Source organism: Giraffa tippelskirchi, chromosome 3 (assembly GCF_054371585.1).
Source record: "Giraffa tippelskirchi isolate mGirTip1 chromosome 3, T2T-mGirTip1v1.2.pri, whole genome shotgun sequence".
Lineage (NCBI taxonomy): Eukaryota > Metazoa > Chordata > Mammalia > Artiodactyla > Giraffidae > Giraffa > Giraffa tippelskirchi.
In genome coordinates, this window is record NC_137277.1 from 148,210,056 (window position 1) to 148,232,467 (window position 22,412).

Below are 22,412 nucleotides of genomic sequence, written 5' to 3' on the forward strand. Positions count from 1 at the left end.
CTGGCTGGTGGCACTGTGTGCACTCAGGGCTTCTGAGTCTATGCCAAGCCCTGCTGCCTTGCCTGACCACCATCCACCCTCTGGAGACATCCTGTCCCTGCCTTGCATATAACCTCCTCATGGAAAGGGGCATCTTTTCTGCTGAACCCCTCCTTTCATAAAGGGGACCAGCTCACATTGGCCTTCTTTCTCACGGCTCCCCTTCCATGTCTTTTATTTGTTTATTTATTTTTTATTTCTTATTTTCTTTTTTAAATTGGAGGCTAATTACTTTACGATATTGTGGTGGTTTTTGCCATACATTCACGTGAATCAGCTATGGGTGTACATGTGTTCCCCATCCTGACCCTCCCTCTCACCTCCCTCCCCATCCCATCCCTCAGTTCCCATGTCTTTCAGACTCACACTCAGTGTGGGCTCCGCTAGCAGTCTACTGCCAGCATAGAGCCTGAGGGCATGACTGATACTGAGTGATCTACACACAGCCCCCCACCATGCCCATGAATGATTCAAGATCGAGAATAGGAGTAGCACTTTCAGTCTGTTCTTAATGACATTGGGAGAAGAGTCATCTGATCTGACATTTTGAGTTCAGTAAGTGGCTGGAAAGTTTTGGGTATTTTGAAAGATCATGACTGACTCTGAACTGAGCCATTGTTGAAGATTCATTTGATGATAATTTGTCAGTCTTAACTCTGTGCCTCTCTTCTGCTTGTAGCTCAAGGAGCGGAAACAAATTATGTAAATGCTCTCCAGGCATCTCTGCCAAACTTGAGTATTAAAGATCCTTCATATAACCTAAGGGTGAGTCTGGGGCAAATGTGTGGAATCCTGGCATGAAACAATTTCAGAACTTTGATAAAAATGTACATATTCTCCTAGCATGTATTTCATCTAACATCTGAAAAAAATTGTGACAGAAATATGCATTTGTTTATAAAATATGTATAAATTCTTATAATTTCAAAGCTAATGTGTTTATTGAGATAACTTGGAAAATACAGAGAACTGTATATAAAGGAAAGAAGATAAATCACCTCCATGTTAACAGTTGTTCTTCTCTAGTCTTTTTTCCCTGTGTGTTTATGTATCCATATATACAAACATTTTTTCCATTGTTCGTGTGTTCCTTTGAAAATCTAGCTTTTTATTTTTTAGTATTTATTTATTTGGCTGCACCAGGTCTTAGTTGTAACATGTGAACTCTTTGTTGTGGCATGTCAGATCTAGGTCCCTGATTGGGGATCAAACTTGTGTCCCCTGCACTGCAAGACAGATTCTTAACCACTGGACCACCAAGGAAGGCTTGAGAATTTAACTTTTTAAATAAAAATAGGTAGGACATGCCCATGGACAAAAAATTCAAAATGTGCTAAAATTATTTTTAAAGTATGTTTCCTCTTACCCATTTCCTTTCCCCAGAGACAGCTGTTGTTACACATTTTCTTCTCTGACCATTTGGAGATAATCTATGCACATATCATATTAATTTTTATTTTTTTTCTTCTGTACAAATGGTAGCACACTATGCCCACTGTCCTGACCTGAGAATTCTTAGAAATTTTTTCATATGAATCATATGAGACTGCTTCTATTTAATCATTGTTTTTAGTGATTGGACATAGTTTCACTTTCTAAATGTATCACAATATGTTTTATATATGTGGATTTAGATTGTTTCCAGTCTTTTGTTATAAGACAGTACTTCAAAATAAATATCCTTGTATTTACCTCTTTGTGCATTTGCTTTTCATTGAGCTTATTTTAGTGATTTCAACAGAAGTGTAAAAGTGTTTTTGTCACTGAGGGATTGATTTGTGACCATAAATAACAGATAGTCACTTCTGGTGGTTGTGTTAGTCAGCGGTGCAAGGTCATCATCAGAATAATTTTTTGGTTAATCTTTTATATTGAGAATTTAATCTCATTGTAATCTCATCCTCATCCACATGTAAGGATATATGGAATGTGTAGTCAGGACCACAGTTTATCATTTGTGATTAAATCATAAGCACTTTCATAAAAGTATGTGATGAAAATATTGACTATACCTGTAATAAAAATAGTTTTGTGGAGAAGATAAGTTGTAAGAGAGCATTAACCAATAGAATTTCTCAACTCAGATGGATGGTAGGCATTAACTGCCCAACCCTCTCATTAAATAAATGAGAACATTTAGGCCTAAGGACCTAAGGGCCTAAGGACCTAAGGACCAAAGGGCCTCCTTTGAGGCTAAGCTGGTAAAGAATCCACCTGCAATGTGGGTGACTTGTATTCAATCGCTGGGTTGGGAAGATCCCCTGAAGAAAGGAAAGGCTACCCACTCCGGTATTCTGGCCTAGAGAATTCCATGGACTGTTCTAGTCCATGTGGTTGCAAAGAGTCAGACACGGCTAAGCGAGTTTCACTCTGGCCTAAGGAACATTGAGTGCCCACTCTACCTACTGCCAGACCTAGGCCCATCCATACTCCTTCTACACCATGGTGTATTTTTTCCAGAATTAAATATGCTTTTTTTGTCCTTCTGAACCTCTGTGATACCAAATCATGAGAGAAGACTGATTTAGGATTCAGATCCAGATTTTCTGAACTTTCTTTGCTATGGTGTATCTAACAGAAATCATAGTCATTCTTAGTTAAAAGCCTGCTATATTTTTATTATTGCCTTTCTATTTTGTTAATGCAAGTAATTGTATTAACTGTCTATGTGGCTTTTTAGGAAACCACATGCTCTGTAAATTTTGCCTTAAATTTGCTATATTAATATGTGGCCTTGGTCATTCATTCATTTAGTTAGCAGGCACTATGGCATATGAATTCAGTGAATTCCTGACAAGATTTAGGAGCCTGGATGTTAACTCATACAAGTTTGCAAAGGTGCTTTTAAAATTACAGTAGCATTTGCCATCCCAAGTTCCAAAGATTCCTGGATGCCCTTAGAGAAGCCTTATCTCCTTCAGTTCAGTTCAGTCGCTCAGTCGTGTCTGACTCTTTGTGACCCCATGAATTGCAGCACGCCAGGCCTCCCTGTCCATCACCAACTTCCGGAGTTTACCCAAACCCATGTCCATCAAGTCAGTGATGCCATCCAACCATCTTATCCTCTGTTGTCCCCTTCTCCTCCTGCCCCCAATCCTTCCCATCATTAGGTTCTTTTACAATGAGTCAACTCTTCACATGAGGTGGCCGAAGTATTGGAGTTTCAGCTTCAACATCAGTCCTTCCAATGAACACCCAGGACTGATCTCCTTTAGGATGGACTGGTTGGATCTCCTTGCAGTCCAAGGGACTCTCAAGAGTCTTCTCCAACACCACAGTTCAAAAGTATCAATTCTTCGGCGCTCAGCTTTCTTCACCATCCAACTGTCACATCCATACATGACCACTGGAAAAACCATAGCCTTGACTAGACGGACCTTTGCTGGCAAAGTAATGTCTCTGCTTTTAAATATGCTATCTAGGTTGGCCATAACCTTCCTTCCAAGGAGTAAGCATCTTTTAATTTCATGGCTGCGATCACCATCAGCAGTGATTTTGGAGCCCAAAAAAACAAAGTCTACACTGTTTCCACTGTTTCCCCATCTATTTCCCATGAAGTGATGGGACCAGATGCCGTGATCTTAGTTTTCTGAACGTTGAGCTTTAAGCCAGCTTTTTCACTCTCCTCTTTCACTTTCATCAAGAGGCTCTTTAGTTCTTCTTCACTTTCTGCCATAAGGGTGGTGTCATCTGCATATCCTCTTACCCCACTGTAAATGTCCTATCTCTTTATTCTAAATGCCCCATCTCTATAAATTTCGTCCAAATTTAGCCCCTGAATTCAAATACTTCCCTTTATGTTACAAAATATCTTTGGAAGTATTAAAGTTAATTTCCAGAGATATAAACATTTCCTTGTTATTATTGATTTATAATTTAATTCTGTTTTGGTCAAATAATTGCTCTGTATGGTTTCTGTCCTTCAGAACGCATTGAGTTTTTTGTTTGCTCTTTATGGCACATTATACAGTCTTATTTTGGTGAATGCTGTATGCACTTTGTGAAAAAAAAAATGTTCTCAACTATTGAGTGAAATGTTTGATACATTTCAATCAGTTCAAGCTGGCTGAATGGTTTTCAAATACATTCTTTATCATCATTATTAAAAAAATTACAGTGACATTGTAGGACACATGATACCAGCATATGAATTAACAAAGTGTGGGACTTTCCTGTCTGCCTAGTGGTTGGGACTCTGTGCCTCCACTGCAGAGGGCACAGGTTTGATCCCATGTTGGGGGACTAAGATCCTACAAGCCACGCAGTGCAGCCAAAAAAAAAAAGTTGTAACTCTGTAGTATAATGTTTTTTATATTTATCTAGAGTAAATCTAGCTTTGATTTGATGTTATATCTCTTTAATAGTATGTAAAAGTGAACACACACCCATGTGGGGTTCCAGATTCTAATATCGTTATCCTCTGGCTAGGTCATTGGTTATTACTGATAAAAGCAATTTATGTGTTTTCTTTGATTTAGATGCACAGACTTAGCTATAGACACAGCTTAATAAATAGTGTACTTCTCTCTTTTGGCTAGGATAGCTTCAGAGGAGAACTGTCATTTGAAAGCTGAGCGTATCAGATGGTTGACAGTGTGTGCTATGTGTACCTTACACAGGACCTGTCATCTGAGAAGAGAAAGGGTCTGTTCAATCTTCCATTCTCTGATTCATCCCATTCTGGCCCTCAGAGAGGGTGGCTAATGTTTAAGAGCCGCGCCCACATGTGGCTTACGCATAGCTAGGCATTATGGAAAAATAATAGCTGGACATTATTAAGCATTTCCGTGTGCTTAAAAGAGACTGTGCTGAGTGCCCTGTATACATTTAATCCTCAAAAATATTTGTAAGGTAAGTACTATTATTATCCTCATTTTGAAGATAAAAAAACAGACATACAGTGAAAGAATTTGCTCAAAGTTACATAGCTAATAAATGGCAGAATTACACTCCCACTCTTAATCATACCTGTACCTTGCCTCTGTGTTAAAGATCAGGCTGAATGACCTGATCTTTAACACAGAATGTTGAATGTTGCAAGTTCCAACAACTTGTTCTAACTTGGAGTTATTGTGGCAACTTTCCTGTACCATGACTTCTGACTTTATTGAGCTGTTTTTGAAACATTCTAATATGCTAGTTGAGTATATTTACACATTTATTGTATTTTTGCTTTGAATTGCTGCTTTGGTCATAGACTATAGTTTTATGGAATTAATGTCTCTTGCTAGTTTTCTTTAGATAATTTAACAGTGAATGTGATACTTTTATTTATTCCTAAGAATCTTATCAAGATATTTAAAGAGGTGTAATATAATATGCCTCTGAAAAACAAACGGGGAGTGTGACCTTGTTTTTTATGTTTGAAGCTCCAGAATGGCAGAAGTAAAGAACACAGGCTTATGATGGGACCACCTGACATTCAAAGTAAGACCAGCTTTTCTTTATATTCACCTTTATAAATGCTTGATAATTCAAGTACAAAATGTTGCATGTTTAGAGTTGGCCATTCTTTTATCTACATATTTTAATTAAGCTCTCAAAATGAACAGTTAAATTCTTAAAATATATTCATTGGCATTTCTAGTTATCCATCAAAGTAGCTTATTTGAATGTAAATACCTCTGACTTCATCAACTTCATCATTTTGGCTATATATTTTAAGAGATGTGACATTTATACCTCAAACAGAACTATAACCAGGCCATGTTAAACACTAATCTAGCCGTGGTCATAAGCCATGTTAAACCAAATATCTAGGAGCAGGAAGAAAAAAGGTTACTAGGATCTTGTTTTATAGCCTATTTAATAAATGCAGATACTGTAAGATGACATTCTCTACCTCTACAAATAAAGGAATTAAAAAAAAAGCCTAGTCATCTGGTCCCATCACTTCATGGCAAATAGATGGGAAATGATGGAAACAGTGACAGACTATCTTCTTGGGCTCCAAAATCACTGCTGATGGTGACTGCATCCATGAAATTAAAAGATGCTTGCTTCTTGGAAGAAAAGCTCTGACCAACCTAGACAGCATATTAAGAAGCAGATACATTACTTTGCCGACAAAGGTCCATCTAGTCAAAGCTATGGTTTTTCCAGTAGTTGTGTATGGATGTAAGAGTTGGACCATAAAGAAAGCTGAGGGCTGAAGAATTGATGCTTTTGAACCGTGGTGTTGGAGAAGACTCTTGAGAGTCCCTTGGACTGCAAGGAGATCCAACCAGTCCATCCTAAAGGAAATCAGTCCAGAATATTCATAGGAAGGACTGATGCTGAAGCTGAAACTCCAGTACTTTGGCCACCTCATGGGAAGAGATGACTCACTGGAAAAGACCCAGATGCTGGGAAGGATTGGGGGCAGGAGGAGAAGGGGACAACAGAGGATGAGATGGTTGGATGGCATCACTGACTTGATGGACATGAGTTTGAGCAAGCTCTGGGTGTTGGTGATGGACAGGGAAGCCTGGAGTGCTTCAGTCCATGGGGTTGCAAAGAGTTGGACGTGACTGAGCGACTGAACTGAGTCATTTCAACCAAAAGATTTAAGGGATGTAAGATCTCTTGCATCACTCTTAAAACATCAGCTCTTGATGCTATCATTTTCAGGAAGGGTACTTTTTTGCTTGTCTTGAGTCCTCCTTGAAGAGAGGGCTGAGTCTTACTGTAGTGGATGTGATTGTACTTAAAGAGGCGGGGCTGCTTAGACAGGTAAGGAGGGCTCAGTCTTACCTGAAGAGCTTGGAATTTTTCCTGTGTGCAGTGGCAATCCTGAGTGTTCTGGGCAGGACGGTGGCCTGATGGAAGCCTCCTTTATGTGGCAGGCCCCTTGCCAACATCCCCTGACTCAGCCAATGTACTGTCTGTGTGCACCTCCAAACATTCTGCCCACATCAGCCAGATGGAGCAGGTCATGCCCATCATTCCATGCATAAAAGTCGGCCCTCCAGCCAGAGCTGTTGAAGAGTGAGTTAATTTCTGACAGCATGTTTATTAAAACACCAGTGAGGTGGTGCGAGTTAGCTGTTTAAATTGGGAGACCTGGTAGATTTGGATAGGAATTTAAAATAATCAGTGCTCTTTCCACTGGGCTCTGTGATGGCCGGTTTATCCTTGATGGTAATTATACAGGTGAGGTAAATGAAGCTCTCAATAGCACTGCAGATCCTTAGGAGAGCTGATTGTCTGCTCTTGCCTGGATATGGTTCATTTGCTGGTAAAAGAGAAAAGCATCCTGATAACTTGCCCTCAATCTAATAGAATTTTAAAATAATCAAACCAAGTGTTCATATTATTCCGGACTTTCAAATAGATTTCAACTGGATGATGATTACAATAACTACAGTTTATTAACACTTTTAGTAGGGGCTAAGTACCCTGAACTGAGATGGACATATTACATAGATTATTTGTATGTTTTCTTTTAATTCTGTTAAGCCATGATTGTTAAAATATAAAAAAGTGAAAATTTCCTCTTAATTCTGAGTATCAGACATAACCATTATTAATGTTTGATCTGTGTACCTCTAGTAAGTATCTGTAATATACACACACAAATATATGATTTTAAGTACATTGGCTCAATATTAAACATATTATTCAGTAATCTGTTCTTCACTTATATATCCTGCATATCTTTTCATGTCAACTACATAAAATCTCTGTTATCCGTTTTAACATTGCATAGTATTCTATTATATATACCATTATTTATTTAACCAGTTTCTTGTTAGTAGACTTTCAGGCTCTTTCTAGCTTAGGGCCATTACAAACAGTCCTTCAGTACCTCTCCATGACATTTTTGCACACTTGCTCTGTTATTTCCTTAGGATAAACTTCTAGAAGCAGAACATTGGTTTAAAGGGTATTGTATTGCTAATTGTCCCTTAAAAAGTCTGTTTCAGCTTATACAGCATTACCATTTGAAAGTGCTTATTTCCCCAAACTTGACCAACAGTGGCATTTTTTTGCCTGTCTTTAGACATTATGCCTCATTTTTGCAGCAATCTTATAAATTAGGTGCTCATCTCAGAGATTAAAAAACAAAACAAGGCAGAACAAAACCCCAGCAAACCCCGAGACTTCAGGGAGAAACTTGCCCCAGATCACAGAGCTTATCAGTGATGGTGCTAGGGTTTCAGCCAGCCCTTCACGGCGCCAAAATGGGTGGTTTCTCCATTTCCCTGGGACTAGTAAAGTCATTTTTGTATCTACTTTGCCTTAGGCTCATCTACATTTGCTAAGCCCACTGTCTGATATCTTGCCATTGACATTTTATTTTACAATCTTCCATTGACACTGGATTAAGAAAACATGGCCATCTCTTCTGTTAAGTGGCAAACTCACAAAAGCTTTTCCTTCTCTGTGTCTCTAAGGCTGTTCCCTTGAGGCATTGTGTGCAATTTCAGCGCATGCAGTAAAGCTATTGATATGTTGGAAAGTAAGTTTATCAAATTCTCCCTATCAGGTTAAAAACTCCCCCATCACTGGGTTCTTAACTGGAAAGGGGCAAGGGAGAACCTTCTTTCACTTCTATTTTAGGTGGTTTTTCTACACCACCCCTGTTTAGCATGGGGACTTGTGTTTTGTTATCAGTTAGTTAAGTGTTTCAGTGTGAGGTTAGAAGCTTGGGGCTGAGTATAGTTGGGGAAAGGAGAGATAGTAGGGGGGAAGAAAATCGGGAAAGAAAACAGATGTGACATAAAAGCCAGCAGGGACTAGGAACAGTCTTAGTTCTCCTTCAGTTTTGTAAATGATTTCTCTCTCATCCCCAGGAGAACCAGTGAAGAGATCCATTCAGGAATCAGGAGCATTTTTGCCTCAGGTACAGAATAAATGACCTGCCTTGGTAGTGTAAGCACAGTATCTGTGGAGAACACTGATGGCTTCACAAATATCTGTCTGTTAGGAATTCTTTGTGACAGTAGGATACTGAGGATGCTATTCTGAGAACTCTTCTGTTCTAAAGGGGAACCTTGGATGTAGCAAAGAGAAAGATGTTGAAGTGGATTGCATTAGTGAACTTTGGAATACAGGAAAATTCCAAAGTGGCACTTCTCTTCTCAGCTGAGTGATTGCTGGGTGGATAAGTAAGCAGTGACCCTGAACCTTGACTTGTTATGACTTTTTCTATGCTGGTACGTCTTCTCTATAACAGAAGGCAATAGAAGGCCTCCTTTTGTGTTGGTTTGGAAAAATATCACTTGTACAAACTCAGGTTGCTGTGGAAACTTATGAGCCATCTTTTCTCTGTGTTTTACGTTATATTTATCTCACAAAGCTAATGTGTGAAGGGACTGCAGTTTTCATTAAAATCAACTAGAAACTAAAATAACTGGTTGATGTTGAAGGGAAATGTCAGTTGTGATGACTTCAGCCTGTGCCTATTGAGTAACTCATCTGCCAAAAGGAAATTTAAGGAAATCCAAAAGAAAAGATAGTATGGGTGGGACCTTGAGATAAGAGAACAATGTTTAGCTTCTTTGACAATCCCTGCTTTCCTTTCCAGCACATAGTAGAAGAGAGATACAAGATGCAGAGCAAGCCCCTGGGAATCTGCCTGATAATTGACTGCATTGGCAATGACACAGGTAGGTGTGGATGCTCCAGATGGATTGATGCCCCATAGTGAGGTCGAGGCACACACAAGCAGTATTCATCAGAGGCGTCAACACTAGCTGCTGTTTAACAAACCACTGCCAAAAATGTGGTTTCACACAGGAAGGGTAGTTTCTTACTCATGTCTGCTGGGGATGGGGCTGGGGAGCTTCATTGCAGGTGCACATCAGTGGTGTCATCATCTGAGAGCTTGGAGTTGTCTTTGGATCCTCTATGTATGGCTGGTGGATGAAGGAAGTGAGTGGAGGAGCTCAGAAGGACTTTAGGGACAGGCTTGAAAGTGATCTGTATCATTTCTACCCACAATCCTTTGGTTAGAACTCATGGCCCCATCCAACCACAGTAGACAAGGAACTGAGTCTAGCTGTGTGTCAGGAGGAAAATGAAAGGGAGTTGGAGGAACCCATAGTGCTGTCTTTGGCACAAAGACAAATTTTGTGAAAGTTGGGGAGGTCTGTCTTGTCTTTCCATGCTAGATGCTGCGGCAGGAAGGAGTCTGGAATCCAAGGAGGGGTTAAAAATGGAAGGTTTTTCTAGGCTTCAGTATTATCAGATGCTCCATCATTTCACCTAGATAGACCTTTAAAGCTTTTCTGGGGAATATTAAAAATAGGATAAATTTGTTCTCATTTAGAGGCAATGTGTCCCTTAGATCTGCCACTCTGGACTTTGGTTATTGGCCTGAGTCTATACTACCTGTTTTTCCTTGTTTGGATCTGGATGGATTCTTTTGCTCACTCATGGGATGTATGACTCGAACTGAATCAATCACTGGTGATGCATCAAAAAGTAATGAGAAGAGCTTAAATAAGTGCAGTAAAATTTGGTTTCATTATTTATCTCTTTCTTGAAAGGATTGATCATTTTATTTCCACAGTTTTCCAGCTTCTCAACATTCTCTTAGAATGAGTCAGAACTGTGTTTTTTTTAGGCTCACTTAAAATGTTACCATGGTGGAATTTGCCTGGTTGTCCAGTGGCTATGACTCTGCTCTCAGTGCAGGGGGCCTGGGTTCAATCCATGATCAGGAAACCAGATCCACTTGCCTTAACTAAAGATCCCGCATACCCCGCAAAGATCAAAGATCCTGTGTGCCACAACTAAGACATGGTGTGGCCAAATAAGTAAAAATAAATATATATATATTTAAATGTTACCATGGTGAGTTTTATGGGAAGAGAATCCAAGAAGGTCCAATTAGCAACTATTACACTGAATTTCCTGGGATTTCAGATATGATCTCACTTTCTCCTGTCCTGTATTTGGTTAGATGTGAGAAATGCTGTCTCCTGAGCTATAGATGTGTCCTGTATTTATTTATTTTTATTTTTCTTAGATTGAGGTGTATTTGATGTACAAGATATATTCTTTCTGTTTTAGCCCTTAGTATTCACTTAAGAATGAGGAAGTATTTTCTCAGAAAGAGATTGTGTAATCATCCTCCTGTTTTGATTCTAACCAGTTTTGTTTCATTCATTAGCGAGAAGTTCCCAACTGGACTTGGTGTAGGATGTATAGCTGTTGTATGAGGAGAATCACAAAGATAAAGCCATGACTTGTGATTTTTGTGGCTAAATTCCAGTGTCTATGTCCCTTGTTGAGTTATGAACCTCTTGTGGGTCGGGACTGAGTGTGTATTTGTATTTTTCTGTGTTAAAGAGTTGTGATCAGAGTTGAGCCCTGGTATACCACCATATAGGGGTGAATCATGGCTTTGCCATGTCCTAGTTTGTTACCTGGGGCACTTTTTCTAGCCTCTCTGTAGCTCCATTTTTCTTCTGTAAACCGAGTTCATAACAGCACACACCTCATAGGGAGATTGGGAAGAGTGAGTGAGTCGTACATGTAAAGGACTTAGGTCAGTGCCTCACACACACACACACACACACACACATTTAACAGGCACTAAAATATCCATTTTGTGGACATTAGTTAATGTTATTTGTCTGTTTTGTTTGTTTAATTTTAGTTGTAAATCTCTGGGCTAGAACTCGCCATGGCTTTGAGCTTAGCACATGGAGGCTGACCCCAGACCAGTAAGGGACCAGAGAACTGGGATCCAGAGGCCTGTGTCAGTATCTGCAAAATAGCTCAAAGATATTGTCTGTTGAGTACTCAGGACTTTGCTCCAACACTGTTCTTGACTTTGTTTCTCCCTGGTCTCGCATTCCCTCCATTCCTTCCTTTCCTGATTAACAGCTGTTTGAATCTGCCCATTGGAACTCAGAGAGGGTCATGGAAGCTGAGTGAAGGCTGTTTTCTATAATCAAAGAAATACAGGGCCCCACAGGGCCCTGCACAGTATCACTCTTATCCCTGTTTTCAAGATGAGCAACCAGAGCACAATAAACTCCCTTTCTAGCTTTTCTCATTAAGTAGTGGAGCTGGGATTTGAAAACTTGACTGCAAAGCCTCTGTTTTTAGCTACTTTGCTGTAAGTTCCATGAGGGTTGTAAACTTTTGCTATGTGTCTTCAGAACCTGGAACTGCGTGGCATATGAGAGTTCAGTAAATATTTGTTGGGTGAATGAATGAAGGAATAAGCTCTATTGGTCTTGGTATGTTTCTGAAACCATTCCTTTGTACCTGTAGAATTTAGCAGACTCCCTTACACCTATCTGTTCATGTCCTCAAAAAAAATGAAACTTCTATCCAAAGAGTATGTGATTTCCCCAAAGCTTTATAGGTTTATTCTTCCTTTAGTCCATAAATGTTTATTGAGCACCTACTATGTGCAAAACACCAGGTTTGGCCCTATGTGAAGCAGGTATAGAGGCCACAAGGTAGAGACTGGCCTCAGAGCCACATTGTGAACAAAGATAAGGTTATCATTTGGTGGCTCATTCTTTTTAAAAATTTTTTTTAACTTTTTTTTTTTTAATTAGTGGCTCTCATTCTTGAGAAGAATCTTTAGAGAAGTCAGTAACCTCTTCTTGGAGCAGATGTAGAGGCTTAAGGATTTGGGGCTAATTGTCTCAGTTCAGTGGCTTTGTGCTTGGTGTCCTCAGTGTTTCATCACTTGCGTTGGAGACCTAGCAAAGCTAGACTTACACGAGGCCCTGCTTCAAGATGCCCTGACAGAGCATCTTGTTAAGGAGGGGAGAAGTGAAAGCCCCAAATCACAGACATGTAGACTCTGGACCTTGACCTTGGGCTCTGGCTGGTTCTTAGGCTGAATGAAAGATGGTGTTTGCAGATTTTAAGAGGATGTGTTTATTCCTCTTTTCTCCCTCACTGTTTCTGAAAAGCTTCAAGATTTTTGTGTGCTCTTTTAACTAGACTAAGATGTAGATTTCTCCAACAGATGCTGCACATTTCTCTGGGAAATTTGGGCAAGTAAACTTTCTCTTCTAACAGAGCAGCGGTGGTTCTGAAAGCCGAAAGTTGATCATAGAGAGCTTCGCAAGGGTGTTGACTGGAGCTTGACTGCTCCTTGGGGTTACACAGCCGCCTTCCTCGATTTCGCTCAATGGAAGGGGTGACAACCCAAATCAGCAGCATTTTCCTGTACTGATAGATATAAACAAATCTCAGCAAGGGGAATCAGAGCAGCCATGGTGGCCTCTGCTCCTGAGCTTTGAAAACACGTGGAAGTCTGACACCTGAGATAGCGATGGAGGCTTCATTCCCATAGAGCAGCCACTGTTGCCTGCCAGCTTGAGTGCCAAGGAAAAGAAGCCTCTCCCTCTTAGCTTCCATGGCATTAGCAGACTATTAAAGATAGCTTCCCTGGGATTTGGGCGGGGGGAGGGTGTGTGGAACCAGGAAGTCTGTGGTGGATGCTTTTTTTCCTGGGCATTCGTTTTAGTTTGGCTGTGCTGGGTCTTTGTTGCTGTGCAGGCTTTTCTCTAGTTGCAGTGAGCAGAGGCTACTTTCTAGTTGCAATGCGTGGCCTTCTCATGGCAGTGGCTTCTCTTCGTGAGGAGCATGGGCTCTAGGGCATGTGGGCTTCAGTAGTTGTGGCTCCTAGGTCTAGAGCACAGGCTCAATAGTTGTAGCACATGGGCTTAGTTGCTCTGCAGCATGTGGTATCTTCCCAGATCAGGGATAGATCTTGTGTCTCCTGCATTGACAGGCAGGTTCTTTACCATTGAGCCACCAGGGAAACCCTTTCTGAGCATTCTTATCCTCTGAGACTTAAGCAACCATTCAGTTGGAGACCTAGCATCACTAATGAAATTTCCCTTTAAATCAGTATGTGTGTGTGTGCGCGCGCGCCCTCAGCCATGTCCGACTGTTTGTGAACCCCTCGCCTGCAGCCCACCAGGCTTCTTTGTCCATGGAATTCTCCAGGCAAGAATACTGGAGTGGGTTGCCCATTCCCTTCTCCAAGGGATCTTCCAGACCCAGAGATGGAACCTGAGTCTCCTGAATTGGTAGGCGGGTTCCTTACCACTGAGTTACCTGGGAAGCCCTTTAAATCGGTGCTACATAGCAAACCCTTTTTTCACAGACAGCATAAATCTGGGATATAAAGAAGAATTTTGGGTCCACAAGCCCTTATTGGAGACCCTTGTATTTCAAAATTTAAAAGTTTAAGAGTTCAGAACGATGATATGGTACATATACTGTAATTTACAGAACATTCCAGTGGGGTCTAGGGTAGTGCTCCATAATCTGTAATTATTTCTACAGCAAAAGGAATGGATATTTGCACTAAGTAAAATAAAGACTATAAATAGCTTTTCATTAGTTCAGGAAAGATTTTGCTACAAAACAAGTTAGGGAAAAGAACTTAAGTTTTTCAGAGCTTCTGGAGTTTTGGAATTGTGGAAAAGGCGTGGTGGGTATGTGGAAAAGCAGAGGACTTTAAGGCTGCCTGAGGGACCACAGAAGCCTCTCTTGACATGCACTTGATATGTTTATTATTAATATTGTTTTCTCCTAAGAAAAGCTAGTCCCAAAGGAATTACTAGTCATTTGTAGCTAAAAAAAAACAAACGATGTTTGTAAAGTAGCTTATAATTTTGTGTGTCCAGTAAATGGATTGTCCAGTAAAACCCCCTGATCAGTGTATCTGAACAAGTGGAAAGTCAGGTTTATACAAGCCCTGCCCCCCCATTCCCCACTTCCTTTCTCACTCTTCTGTCTTTGTTCACCACTTTCCTTCCACTTGGAGGCCTTTCCTTTGCCCTGGTGTTTTTTTTGGGGGGAAACCGCAGCTGAATTACACCTTTCCCATAATTGCCTCTTCAGGTGTCTCAGACCACACTGACTTTCCCTACTCTGATCTCCTATTTTACATAAACTCCTTCTGCTCCGTGTGACATGTCAGTCCTTGTTTTATATGCATTTATACACATCCAAGCACCCCGGGTCCTGCCTCCCAGCACCCGGCTCACCGCCGCCCCCTCTCCATGCGACCATTCTGCTCCATGCCCCGACACGCGTGGGGTGGCCACCAACCACGGCCACAAGCACCTTCGTCCCGCACTGTCACCGATCCACACTGACGCCCAAGGCCCCGGCAGAGCTGCTGAGGAAACCTCCTGCGGCGATGGCAAGCACCGGTTGGCCCACAGGGGCTCCTTTTCTGCAGGGGATTCCGCCGTCGCCCCGTGTTGGTACACTTCATCGGCCGTCCACTTCACCTCCGAAGAAAACAGTCAGTGAACAGGCATGAAACCCTTTGGCAATAGAGGAGCCCAAGATTGGGCTAAAAGGAGACTGTGGTGTGCGATTACCCTTGGGGAGAATTCCTAGGGGAAGACGATGACAGGTTGGGGAGAGGGGATGGAGTATATCCTGGAAAGATAGACAGTTTGGAGGGAATGGGAAACTGTTAGATGTCATAACTAGGTGAGGGGTATGTAGAACAGGGAGCTGTGTGTGTGTATGGGTGTGCCCATGTGCCCACCTTTGGTTAGGAGTGGGGGAGGGAGGTCTTCTGGGTAAATCTTGCCTCACTGTTGTAGGACTGAGAGCTGTGGTCAGGCAGGTGGAATACCATGTTGGTCGGGTAATCCACCCTGGCAGGCATCTCTGCCTAGAGCACACCTATAGCCTCCCATCTGGTTGGCAAGGTTTTCCCGGCCAGCCCCACTGGTATCTCCGTGCTCTCTCACTTCCACTGCACGGTGGTGTAACTACCAGCACAGGTCTACATTCATCTTCACATCTATGCCTCCTGGGTGTATTGGTCCACCTCCCAGAGCCCACTTAAGACCAGGACCCTCTTGGAGCCACCACTGGCGCATGAGAGTCACAGCCAGCCCAGGACCTGGCACAATGGCTAAGCCTCCCATAGCGGTTGCTGGCATGAGGCACGTGGTAAGGGAGGTGTGTTCGTGGCCACTGGCCCTGCTCGTAGATGTACATACCCCTCCCACAGCTTCCGTTGTGGCCACCATCGTGCAGCTGCTCACACCCACAGCGACCATTCCAGCCCACCCCAGCCCACCCCTAACCCCACCCTATCCAACCCCACTTCCTTACCACCAACAACAGCAGGAGCTGCAGCACAAGCCCAGGAGCATCACTGCAGCCACCAGGGGCAGCAGCCACAGCCTCTCAGGAGGGAGGAAGGCAGGCATTGGGAGGCCCCACGTGGGTTGTGGTGGAAGCGGTGCTGCTGGAGAGTCCAAGCAGTGGCCGGGGCATCCAAGAAGGAAGAAGCTGGTGGTGGACAGCTTGGAGTGGGCAAGGTTGCCACTGTGGCCAAAAGGTTTGTCCTGGGGACAGTGGAGGTGGCCTGACCATGCTTGGGCTAGAGCTGCAGGGACCTGGGGGGGCTGCTGTCACAGTGCTGAGGCCGGCGGAGCAAGCGTGGGCTAAAAGGGTGGTAGGGTTGCACCAGGGAGATCAGTAGGTGGCAGGGGGAGAGGAAGAAGAAAGGCTTCGTTGACCGGGAATTGAACCTGGGCTGTGGCGAATCCTAACCACTGTACCACCAGGGAGCATCAGGGGTTTGCCCCTGGCCTGCTCCTGCTGAACCCAGCACCACCATGCCACCCACTCTGCCACCTTGGTGCCCACACCTGGCCCAAATGAAGCAGAACAAAGGCTAACAGAGTTTTGCCAAGAGAACCCACTAGTCATAGCAAACACCCTCTTCCAACAACACAAGAGAAGACTCTACACATGGACATCACCAGATGGTCAACACCGAAATCAGATTAGTTATATTCTTTGCAGCCAAAGATGGAAAGCTCTATACAGTCAGCAAAAACAAGACTGGGAGTTGACTGTGGCTCAGGTCATGAACTCCTTATTGCCAAATTCAGACTTAACTTGAAGAAAGTAGGGAAAACCACTAGACCATTCAGGTATGACCTAAATCAAATCCCTTATGATTATACAGTAGAAGTGAGAAATAGATTCAAGGGATTAGATCTGATAGACAGAGTGCCTGAAGAACTATGGACGGAGGTTCGTGACATTGTACAGGAGACAGGGATCAAGACCATCCCCAAGAAAAAGAAATGCAAAAAGGCAAAATGGTTGCCTGAGGAGACCTTACAAATAGCTGAGAAAAGAAGAGATGCCAAAGGCAAAGAAGAAAAGGAAATATATACCCATTTGAATGCAGAGTTCCAAAGAATAGCAAGGAGAGATAAGAAAGCCTTCCTCGGTGATCAGTGCAAAGAAATAGAGGAAAACAATAGAATAGGAAAGACTAGAGATCTCTTCAAGAAAGTGAGAGATACCAAGGGAACATTTCATGCAAAGATGGGCACAATAAAGGACAGAAATGGTATGGACCTAACAGAAGCAGAAGATATTAAGAAGAGGTGGCAAGAATACACAGAAGAACTACACAAAGAAGATCTTCATGAGCCAGATGACCACGATGGTGTGATCACTCATCTAGAGCCAGATATCCTGGAATGCAAAGTCAAGTGGGCCTTAGGAAGCATCACTATGAACAAAGCTAGTGGAGTTGATGTAATTCCTGTTGAGCTATTTCAAATCCTAAGAGATGATGCTGTGAAAATGCTGCACTCAATATGCCAGCAAATTTGGAAAACTCAGCAGCAGCCACAGGACTGGAAAAGGTTAGTTTTCGTTCCAATCCCAAAGAAAGGCAATGCCAAAGAATGCTCAAACTACTGCACAATTGCACGCATCTCACATGCTAGCAAAGTAATGCTCAAAATTCTCCAAGCCAGGCTTCAACAGTACGTGAACCAAGAACTTCCAGATGTTCAAGCTGGATTTAGAAAAGGCAGAGGAACCAGAGATCAAGTTGCCAACATCCTTTGGATCATAGAAAAAGCAAGAGAATTCCAGAAAAACATCTACTTCTGCTTTATTGACTATGCCAAAGCTTTTGACTGTATGGATCACAACAAACTGTGGAAAATTCTTAAAGGGATGGATATACCAGACCACCTGACCTGCCTCCTGAGAAATCTGTATGCGGGTCAAGATGCAACAGTTAGAACTGGACATGTAACAACAGACTGGTTCCAAATCGGGAAAGGTGTACCTCAAGGCTGAATGTTGTCACCTTATTTAACTTATATGCAGAGTACATCATGAGAAATGCTGGGCTGGATGAAGCATAAACTGGAATCAAGATTGCCAGGAGAAATATCAATAACCTCAGATACACAGATGACACCACCCTTGTGGCAGAAAGTGAAGAAGAACTAAAGAGCCTCTTGATGAAAGTGAAAGAGGAGAGTGAAAAAGCTGTCTTAAAACTCAACATTCAGAAAACTAAGATCATGGCATCTTGTCCCATCACTTCATGGCAAATAGATGGGGAAACAATGGAAACGGTGACAGACTTTATATTCTTGGGCTCGAAAATCACTGCAAATGGTGACTGCAGCCATGAAATTAAAAGACGCTTGTTCCTTGGAAGAAAAGCAATGACCAACCTAGACAGCATATTAAAAAGCAGAGACATTACTTTGCCAACAAATGTCCGTCTAGTCAAGGCTATGTTTTTTCCAGTAGTCGTGTATGGATGTGAAAGTTGGACTATAAAGAAAGCTGAGCGCTGAAGAATTGATGCTTTTGAACTATAGTGTTGGAGAAGACTCTTGAGAGTCCCTTGGACTGCAAGGAGATCCAACCAGTCCATCCTAAAGGAAATCAGTCCTGAATATTCATTGGAAGGACTGATGCTAAAGCTGAAACTCCAATACTTTGGCTACCTGATGTGACCCTTGATGCTGGGAAAGATTGAAAGCAGGAGGAGAAGGGGATGATAGAGGATGAGATGGTTGGATGGCATCACTGACTCGATGGACATGAGTTTGAGCAAGCTCCAGGAGTTGGTGATTGACAGGGAAGCCTGATGTGCTATAGTCCATGGAGTTGCAAAGAGGTGGACACAACTGAGCAACTGAAATGACGGATACACTTTGCGTCTCCAACGAGAGTATGGGCTTCTTGAAGAATAGGAACTACATGGTTTTCTTCATCTGTATCCTGTCATCACAGTGTTTCTCTAACACAGGAAGAGGAACTTTGTAAAGCATGAGTTTTGAGGTCAAGCGAGTTTTAAGAAATGAGAATAATTTGTTCCCCTTTAGGAGCTTTGCGATGCATGTTGGCCTTAAAGCTTCTGAGCAGTCTTTACTTGTGAGTAAAGAAACCTGGTTAAGTCTTGTCAATCTTGCATTTGTCCTTCGTGTTTGACCTCAAAACTCACCTTTCCACTAAGAATATCCTGCACACTTGTGTTGCATTCATGTGCTCTGTAATAACTCGAGCTAAGCTTATTAAAGTTATTCAATAAGTGATTGTAAATAGACTGGTGAAGCAGCCATGCTTTCTTTTTTATTCTATACATTTATTTAATGAATCCCATTTTGTGGATAGTATCAAGATAAATGTGAGCTCATTTCAGTCAAAACACATTCTAACTGAATGGGGTCATGACATTTTACTGTATTTGATTTTTTGGATTTCATCTCAGTAGTCCCCAAAGTGGTGGGCAGTGCTGATTCTAGCTTTACTCTAACAGCCCTGTACTAACTGTCAGGCAGAAGAAACGCCTCTCAGGAAGTTAACAAAGGAACAGCTGAATTTTACAGAGATACGGCTGGGTCAGGTGTGGAGTTTCCAAGATGGTTAGAAGGAGAAGTGGGACTTCTGCAGTCGGTTGAAGTTTTATTTTCCAAACTCAACACCCACATTTTTCTTCCCCTATTTTCAAAGAAGGACAGGGAAGTTACTGTTGATACATGGGGGTTCAAGATCTGAATCTGGCTACTCTGAGTCGATTTTAGTTAGCTTTCACTCTAAGGGGCTTCCCAGGTGGCCCTAGTGGTAAAGAACCCGCCTGCCAATGCAGGAGACAGAAGAAACATGGGTTTGATCCCTGAGTTGGGAAGATCTCCTGGAGAGGGAAATAGTAACCCACTCCAATATTCTTGCCTGTGCAACCCTATGGACAGTAGCCTGCCAGATTTCCTCTGTCCATGGAGTTGCACAGAGTCGGACACAACTGAAGTGACTTAGCACACTGGTTTCTAAGGAAGTAGATTTCATGCAAGAGAGGCATCGCAGGCAGGCTCCATGATTTGTGGTGAAGTGGCTGCCTTTATATTCTTTAAAACTAATATCTAAAATAATTTTTATGTACTTATTTTATATTTATTTTTGACTGTGCTGCACACGGGCTTTCAGTGGTTGCGGTGAGCAGGGGCTGCCCTGCTGTGGTGTGCTGGCTTCCCATTGCAGTGGCTTCTCTTGTTGCAGAGCACAGGCTCTAGGCACACAGGGTTTGGTAGTTGCAGCATGTGGGCTTAGCTGCCCCATGGCATGTGGGATCTTCCTAGACCAGGGATCGAACCCATGTCCCCTGCGTTGGCTAGTGAATTCTTAACCACTGGACCACAAGGGAAGTCCCCAAACTAATATCTTACATTTGAATAAGCACTCACAGTTTGCAAAGCATCTTGACAGAAATTTCCGTGGCTCCTTACAGCCACCTTGTAGAGGACATGGTATAGTCACTGATCCATTTTATAGATGAGTAAGTTACAGATGTCATTTCTTCAAAGCCACACTATCGTGATCTTGATCCTATATAGACTGGCTTATATCCATGTTCTTGCTGGGTCAAGAAAAAACCAACAGCTAGCCTCAGTCCTCATCATCTGATAGAGAAAAGGTGTGTTATTAATGGGAAATGCCAGCTGGGATCCCTTCAGACCGTGTCCACTGAGTGACTGTTGCCTCAGGAATATTTTAAGGGATGCTCTGTCTTGGTCAGAGGCCCATCCAGGTCTGGTGTTCTCATTGGCCTGCGTTGAGGACCTGTATGGCTTTTGGATCCACTTCCAGCTTTATTCTTTTTCCTTCTGTTCTTCTAGACCTCAGATTCCCATCTCCTTCTTAGCTCTTCTGTTAGTGTAAGTTAGCCTTCTTTAAGTATCAGACAAGGTTTAGACCCGTATGTGGGTGGAGGAGTCAGGACTGAAACTCAGACCTTGTGATTCCAAGATTTCCTCTTTTACCCCGTCTCATGCAGTGGCCTGCTGACTGCCTTACCTGCCCAGCCAGATCCTGCGGGCAGCCCAGATCAAAACAAGAAATTAAGTAAGACGCAGGACAGCATGGGTTCTGTTCAGACCCCTGCATACGAGGATGGAAAGGGAGGAAGTGGCTTTCTTTCGAGGGCTTTGATAAGGGAGTCAATCTATCAGTGAAAAGAGGCTTTTGAGGGGACTAAACCAGTCTGAGACAAGTAAACAAAAGAGCTTTGAGTCTGGTGTTTCTCTGTTTGCTTCTGCCCCCTAGGGGAGAGAATGCGCCATGACTGGAGAGTGACTCCTGAAAGGGAGAGTTTGGAATAAAGCAGAGGGGATGGCACTGGGGTCCCAGTCCAGGTTCTCTCATGGTACAGCCCCAACTGAGCACAGAACTGGGCACTGAAGCCTTGCCTACACCCTCAGAAACCTTGCCTAGCGGAAGATGCTGCTGTGCCTTGTCTACCACTCTGAGACCCTATGTAGACAAGTGAGGTTACTTGTCATAGGATTTTGAAGAGATTGGCACCTTCTTTATATCTCTTCATTATGGCGTGATAAATATATACATATAATTAATTATTTTTTTTTGCCCGTACCTCCCAGTCAGGCAGAAGGACAACAGTGACTAGCTTAACTACATTCTTGGGTAATGGTTATAATCATTCCCTTTTGCTGACTTACCTGGTGAATTGAAAAGTGAAGTGAAAGTGTTAGTCACTCAGTTGTGTCCGACTCTTCGTAATCCATGGACTGTAGCCTGCCAGGCTTCTCTATCCATGGAATTCTCCAGGCAAGAATACTGGAGTGGGTTGCCATTCCCTTCTCCAGGCGATCTTCCCGACCCAGGGATTGAACCCAAGTCTTCCGCATTGCAGGCAGATACTTTACTGTCTGAGCCACCAGGGAAGCCCAAAATATGAGGTGGGAGGGAGGTTTCAGAGGGAGGAGACATGTGTATACCTATGGCTGATTCATTTTGATATATAGCAGAAGCCAACACAATATTATAAAGTAATTATCCTCCAATTAAATAAATTTAAAAAAAAAAGCATAATGGGTAGAGGTGAGGGAACTCATGACCTGGGTCAGCCTTTCTGTGGCCGTTGGATCTAGGTTTAGATCTGTACTCTGCAAATGCACCCATTCCTATGAACTTGTGGGTTATTTTAAGAAGGAGCCCCTTGAACAAAAGTTTTGGTTGAAAAGAAAAAGTGTTTTTCACTCTCATTTAGATGAGAGGTGGGCTCAGTCCATGCCTGAGGCCAGATGTGGTGGTGGCTTCAGTCAGGGAAAGAGATGTGACGGAACAGACCATGACTGCGG

General features: G+C 42.6%; 1 protein-coding gene and 1 long non-coding RNA gene across 18 annotated transcripts in view; both read left to right on the top strand.

Annotated features, from left to right (window-relative positions):
* Positions 1-22,412, top strand: part of CFLAR (CASP8 and FADD like apoptosis regulator) — a 53,959-nt gene that overhangs the window by 21,944 nt on the left and 9,603 nt on the right. For 14 of the 17 annotated variants that reach the window (XR_014079991.1, XR_014079993.1, XR_014079992.1 and 11 more), the window contains 4 exons: positions 719-804; positions 5,409-5,466; positions 8,814-8,863; positions 9,548-9,629. Coding sequence is in view for 12 of the 17 variants with exons in the window: in XM_081581868.1 (XP_081437994.1) it covers positions 719-804; positions 5,409-5,466; positions 8,814-8,863; positions 9,548-9,629 (276 nt within the window). In the remaining 5 variants the exon portion in view is untranslated. Of the gene's footprint in view, positions 1-718; positions 805-4,590; positions 4,684-4,860; positions 4,891-5,408; positions 5,467-8,813; positions 8,864-9,547; positions 9,630-22,412 lie in introns of those variants that run through there. The other 3 variants (XR_014079995.1, XM_081581876.1, XM_081581875.1) reach the window with 2 other exon arrangements.
* LOC145542638 (uncharacterized) lies at positions 15,181-17,159 on the top strand. The gene is made up of 2 exons (XR_014079997.1): positions 15,181-15,417; positions 16,401-17,159. It is a non-coding gene; the product is annotated as an uncharacterized LOC145542638 (long non-coding RNA).